This window comes from Miscanthus floridulus, unplaced genomic scaffold, assembly GCF_019320115.1.
Source record: "Miscanthus floridulus cultivar M001 unplaced genomic scaffold, ASM1932011v1 os_2356_2_3, whole genome shotgun sequence".
NCBI lineage: Eukaryota > Viridiplantae > Streptophyta > Magnoliopsida > Poales > Poaceae > Miscanthus > Miscanthus floridulus.
The window spans coordinates 30637-37299 of record NW_027098257.1 but is presented as its reverse complement, the minus strand read 5'-3'; the positions used below and the strand labels follow the sequence as shown (position 1 = coordinate 37299).

Sequence of the window (6663 nt, the reverse complement as noted above, 5' to 3'; positions counted from 1 at the left end):
GGAAATGGGTAAACATCTTGTGAAGAATGGATTTACGCCGGACTACACCCGGTGGATCCACCATGGTGAAGCCCATCGTATGAGAGAGGAGGTGGTAAGACCACGGGTGGAGGCTTTTGATGCTGATGCTGGGGTAGCAGACATGTTAGATGACTTTCACCAAGGACAGTTCGATGAGGGATGTGAGAAGGAGGAGATGGAGGCAGCCGCACAAGCATTCTACGACATGATGGACTCGGCACAGAAACCCCTTCACGATTAGTCAATGGTGTCTCAACTAGATACCATTGGACGCTTAATGGGGTTGAAGTCCGAGTTAAACTTGAGTCGAGAAGGCTTCGATAAGATGTTGATCGTGATTGGCACCCTGCTTTCGGAGGGCCACATTCTGCCAAAGAGCATGTACGAGTCACAGAAACTCCTTCATGCACTTAAGATGCTGTATGAGCAGATACATGCTTGTCCGAAGGGGTGCGTCCTATTTAGGAAAGAACACGAGCATGCAAAGTTCTGTCCAAAGTGTAAATCCTCAAGGTACCTGGAGGTAGACTCTGATGATGGCTAGAAGAGGCAACTTATGATCCCCGTGAAAATCCTACAGTACCTTCTATTCCTACCGAGGATCCAACGACTATACATGACCGAGGAATACGTGAAACATATGACATGGCACAAAAATGGCAAACGGTATAATCCTAACAAGATGGTACATCCATCCGATAGTGAAGCTTGGATCCGCTTTAATGACAAACATCGCGACAATGCAGATGAGTCTCGTAATGTATGTGTCGCGCTGGCAACAGATGGGTTCAATCCTTATGGAATGATGGCTGCCCCATACACATGTTGGCCCATCTTCGTTATCCCCCTTAATCTCTCCCCCGATGTCTCCTTTCAACGACATAACGTATTCTTGTCGTTGATAATTCTTGGACACCCAGAGAGTAATATGGGTGTGTTCATGGAGCCCGTGTTTGATGAATTGGTCCGTGCTTGGGACGAAGGGGTATGGACATACGATCGAGCTACAAAGACAACCTTCAAAATGCACGTTTAGTACCACTATTCCCTGCACGACTTCCTGGCATATGGGGTATTCTGCGCCTGGTGTGTTCACGGGAAGTTCCCATGCCTAATATGCAAAGAAGGTGCGAGGTTCATTTGGTTGCAGAAGGGTGGCAAGTATTCGTCGTTCGACAAACATCGTCAATTCCTACCTCTTGACCATCCATTTAGACAAGACATCAAGAACTTTACAAAAGGTGTCAAAGTGACAAACCCTGCACCGCGGATGATGACTGGTGCCAAGGATTTGATTGTGCACCTCCCATATGAGGCACGGATGGGGGGCCGTGCAGGACCATTGGTGCTATCCAATCGAGAGATGTCTGAAGACTCTTCACAAAAAATGTAGAAATAAAGCCAAAATTGAGGCTTCCATTGCAGAGGCATACATTCTAGAGGAGGTGTCGAACTTCACAGAGAAATACTACACTGAGAACCTTCCTAGTGTTTATAATTCACCCCCCTCATTACAATGCTGGCGAAAATGAATTGAACCTCAGCCTTTTCCAATGACAACTCGGAAGCGCAAGTGCATCGACCACTAAGCAATTGAAAAATGAAGAGTGGCGCAGTATCATGCTATATGTGTTGACCAACCTTGTCGAGGTACAGCCATTCATTGGGTAAGTTCTGAACGAACTTGTTTTATTTCGTCGTATGTCCTTGTTTCTTCATTCAACCCCCTTATTTCTCGTTAGTACAGGGAATTTCTTCGTCAATCCTGGCATGGATCAAGGCAACCTACCCCACAAGAAAATAATACCCTTCTTTCATAGGGTGCGGGACCAGAGAGCCCCGATTTTATTTGTTGGTTCAAATAGAAAGCCCAAACTGATGCGCCTATAAGTGACGAGCTGAGACAGATTGCAAACGGCTGTGCTGTTAGGGTCAAGTCATTTACCAGTTATGACGTGAATGGATATCGTTTTCACACAGCAAGCTACGAGCAGAGTCAGCCCAATCGAAAAACCACAAACAACGGAGTTGTTACGTCCGGCACTGATGGACTCGACTATTATGGAAGAATTGAAGAAATCTACAAACTATCATTCTATAGTTTCAAACCTCTTACTCCTGTCATATTTAAATGTCACTGGTTTCATCCTGGAGTAACGAGACGGACCCCTAAGCTTGGGCTAGTCGAGATTCGATAGGATTCCGTCTATCCAGGAAAAGATGTCTACATTGTGGCTCAACAGGCCGTCCAGGTTTATTATACGTCATACGCGTGCAAAGACACCGAGCATCTTAAGGGTTGGTCTATTGTGTACAAGGTATCGCCACACGGTAAACTACCTGTCCCAAACGATGAAGATTACAACTTCAACCTAAACACATATGATGGAGAGTTCTATCAAGAAGAGGGGCTACAAGCGAGGTATGACATAGACTTAACCGAAGAGATAGGAATACAAGTAGACAATGAAAGAGATGATGACAAGGACGCTGGAGACGAGGTGCGAAATCTGAAGGACATGCAAATGCTTGAGCGGTTACGTTTAGGCAATGACAATGAAGACAACATTCTTCCTTCGGATAGTGTTGATGAGTTGGACAATGTTGATAGTGATGACAAGACCTATGATCCAGCTAATCTCAATCATGAAGATTATTTCTAATACATGTAATACTATGTTTTTTGTTATGCACTTGTGGACTTTGATGGACTTGTGGATTTATTTGGATGAACTTGAGCACTTATTATTATATATGTGATATATATTGTGATGGATGTGATATGTGCGGATGGATGTGTGGATGGATGAGATATATATGTGATATATGTTTGTATGAATTTATTTGTCATGATGGAATGTAAAAAAAAATTAAAAATTACCGTTTTAGGTCACTTTGCCGAGTGTTGCACTCGGCAAAGATTTTTTTAAAAAAAATTCAAACTTTGCCGAGTGCTGGCCAGAGGGCACTCGGCAAAGAAATTTTTTTAAAAAAAAATCAAACTTTGCCGAGCGCCGGCCAGAGGGCACTCGGCAAAGAATTTTTAGAAAAAAAAATAAAACATCAGGGCACTCAACAAATAATTTTTTTTTAAAAAAATAAAAAATCTTTGCCGAGTGCCTACAGGGTTGGCATTCGGCAAAATGACCGTCAACGGGGTCGGCGCCTTGACGGTCACTTTTCTTTGCCGAGTGCCCCCGGGCTCTCGGCAAAGCCTTTGCCGAGTGCCCGATGAAAGACACTCGACAAAGAGGGCTTTGCCGATTAATTTTTTGCCGTGTGTTCTTTGCCGAGTGTAATTTGACATTTGCCAAGTGCCTCAAGCATTCGGTAAAAAACCTAAATTTAGTAGTGGCGCGTGCTACTGTGGCAGCAGTGCTGCAGGTTCAAGCCACCTTGCCGTAGCCGTTGTGCCCATGCACGGCTCTGCCGTAGCCATGCTCATATGCAAGATTGTAGTCCCGTTGCAACGTACAGGTATATTTGCTAGTAAATATAAATATATGAAACTAAGCTTCTTGCACAAGTACTCATACTTTTGGGCTAGTTTTATGGTCAAACAGACGTTCTTTCATTTTTGAAACTTTGATAATAAAACATGGATCCCAAATTAGATTTGGGAAGACGATTGGTTGGAAGACCAAACACTTCGAGAACAACGAAACTTCCGTAATAAAATATGGATCCCAAATTATATTCTGGGAAGAAAATTGGTTGGAAAACCAAACAGAGAACAATATTCATGCTTATACAACATGGGCAAGAAATAAACAGGCTACCTTAGCAGAAGTTCTTAGTCCATCCCCAAATTTATCTTCGCACAGGGATCTGATAGGCGCAAAGTTAGTAGCGTGGAACACATTGCTTCCATTTATTTCTAACATTGTCATGAGCATGATAAACTTCGCTGGAACTTAACAAAAAATGGACAGTTCTCGGTTAAACCACATTATCTTGCTATGATCCATTATGATGTCCCAAATATTAATAAGTAACTATGGAAATTGAGAGCACCTTTAAAAATAAAAATTGGAGCATGTGGTCAAGCATTTTTTTATCCAGACACATACGTGGCAGTCTAGTTTAAAGATTGATAGTCACTAGAGTGTATATTTGTTGAGAAAATAACTTTTTATAGGCTGTGTGTTTTAATGTAGAGGTCGGAGGTGATCTTGAGATGGTTATATCAACTCGATGTAAGTATCTCGAGTTAATAAAATGCTTCCTCAATAAGAAAACCCGCCTTGTAACAATCAATCCTTTGGTCTTGATGAACCTCCTTATCTTTTAATTCCAGTGAAGAAAGTAGCAGCTAAGAGCTAACACCATCTTGTTCTGTGATGGCGATGAATTACTTGTTTTGGACGATTGCTTGAGCCCCCAGTCATGCATGGATCCGTGAACGACGGCACAAGCGATCGCTCTCCTCCGCACATCACGGCTCATATGTTCATCGTCCGTCGCCTCCTTCTGAAGGTTACTCCATCCGCCGAGCCGAGCTGGGCGTTCTTCACATGCACCCAACCCAAGTCAGGCAGTCACCAGCTGATCGATGAGGCTCGGTCACCGTCACACGTCCGCGCCACCACCCAGATAACGGTGAAACGTAAATGAGTGAGCATCGAAGCGAACGCTCACTGCATCACTACAAACGGCAAGGTTCACGGGCAGCCTGTGCGCGCATCAATGATATTCTTGGCGTCGCTCGCCGTAAGAAGCCAACCGCGCCACACTGCCCCCGCACCCCCCCCCCCCCCCCCCCCCCCCCCCCCCCTACCCTACCGCCTGCTACGACACTGCTGTCCCTGCACCCTGAATCTCTGATCCAGTGCTAGCAAGCATTCGCATCATGGGTCTCTGCCTGTCCGTGGCGCTCTGGAAGGAGAAGCTCTACGGCGCCGACTGCTGCAGCCGGTCAGTGCGGGGGCGCGTCGTCCATAAGGTCGTTGCCGGCGTGGAGAGTGGTGACTGCGAGTACGGGATCTTGGGAGGCGACACAGACGACGTGCAGGTAGAGCAGAAGGCGGCGGCGGTGGCTCCGGTGGCGGGCATGGGCGTCAAAAGTGGTGGAGTGGAGGGAGCTGCCGCTGCCGTGTCCGGCGGCACTCCGGTGCGGCCGATATGGCAGAGGAGGGTGCTGATGGGCGTCAAGTGCCAGCTGCCGCGGTTCAGCGGGATGATACTGTACGACGAGAGCGGCCGGCCGGTGTGCAGTGGCATCCGGGACAGAGCTCGTGACCAGGTGCTTTCGACACCTCTTTGCTTACCTAGTTCACGTCATCAAAATGCACTAACAGTCTGACACGACTTAGAACTGTACAGTATATGTTCAACAAACCTGTTCGATTAAACTTATCCGTACAATGTTTTTATCTGACAACGAAACAACATCAGCCGACTTATCAGCCACAAAAATAATCAGTCGAACAGCTCATGTACCCTTCTTCCTTGGTTCTATGCAATTAATGTACTCCTTCCTTATGGTGATATTGTACTAAGAGAACGATTGGATGAGAAGCGATAGATAACTTTTTCTACCATGTGGATCCTATACACGTGCATCTAAGCTTAGTTCTAAAAGTTGGACGCAATGTAACATGTGATCGTAGCTTACAGCTTATATGCTACTCTGATGTGTGTTATTTGAAAAGTTTACCTGTCTTCGTCAATGAAACTGGATTTAAACATTTTTTTTAAGACAATTTAGCTTGGCTTCAAAGTTGTTCAACCTACCAGCCAACATTCCGCTTGTTCACTTGGTCGTAAACGATCATGGATTATAAGCCTGAACAATATTTTTCTCTCACACTAAACCAGCCAACAGTATTAATCCACGATCGTTTCAGCCGAAACGAACAGACTGATTGAAGCCAAGTGTTGTTCAACCTACGCATGTGAGTTAATGCCAAATATGTCAAGATGTAGTCCCTCACAAAAACTAACAACCTGTGTAATCTCTGCTTGTGTGGGGCGTCAAAGTAGGGGCATCTCGCTCGCCTTTGGCCACTCCGTATAAAACTTGCTGTCATCTTAATGAAATTAGTGTAATGTGCATGTTCACAGAAAAAAAAAAACTATGAGTTAATGAAATTAATTAAAAAAAACTTGTGTGTAGGAGAAGCATGCTGCGGCGATCTCAGTGCTAACGGACCTGCTCTAGTCTTCATCATCAGCAAGCGGTGGCAATTCTATCGATGGGATATGCATGTTTGGTTACTCTACATGTACGTCTTTGTTACTGGGTGTAATAAAATCCTTTGTATTTCGTGCTATGGGCGCCAGCTTTTTGTATAGACTACTATATCTATATGCATGTTGTGGCAAGTGCGAGATATAGAGCTTCATACTCGTTCTAGTTTCGTGTTGAATGCTTCTCCACGTCCCTTTGTTGCTAATTAGCAAAGTTCTTTTTCAAGAACTTGGCCTATATCCTAAAATTCCATAAAAACTGATCTCTTCTAGCAAATTCAAGTCTGCATAGCCACAAAAAGACTATTAGACTTAGAGACAATGCTAGGAAGGCGAAATGGTCAAACACAAGCCAAAAAAAACTCGAAGAAGCTTAGAAGCACCTTACAACCTTACCAGCTGCAAAAGTTTAGCAGTTGTGCGCAAAGCTGCAACGTCGTGAAAGTTCCGTGC

At 44.7% G+C, this 6663-nt stretch overlaps 1 protein-coding gene across 1 annotated transcript; it reads left to right on the top strand.

The window, feature by feature from the left end:
- The first annotated feature begins 4799 nt into the window (after window positions 1–4799).
- On the top strand, window positions 4800–6353 carry LOC136534856 (uncharacterized). Its single transcript, XM_066527218.1, has 2 exons — window positions 4800–5263; window positions 6137–6353. Exons 1-2 carry the CDS (start codon window positions 4871–4873, stop codon window positions 6179–6181), a joined length of 438 nt encoding a protein of 145 aa, XP_066383315.1. The 5' UTR covers window positions 4800–4870; the 3' UTR covers window positions 6182–6353.
- Window positions 6354–6663: the final 310 nt, after the last annotated feature.

Excerpts from the sequence above, each read along its gene's own strand:
- LOC136534856 (XM_066527218.1), top strand. The coding sequence starts at position 4,871 with ATGGGTCTCTGCCTGTCCGTGGCGCTCTGGAAGGAGAAGCTCTACGGC. Across the intron at positions 5,264-6,136 it reads GGGACAGAGCTCGTGACCAG|GAGAAGCATGCTGCGGCGAT; the intron begins GTGCTTTCGACA and ends ACTTGTGTGTAG.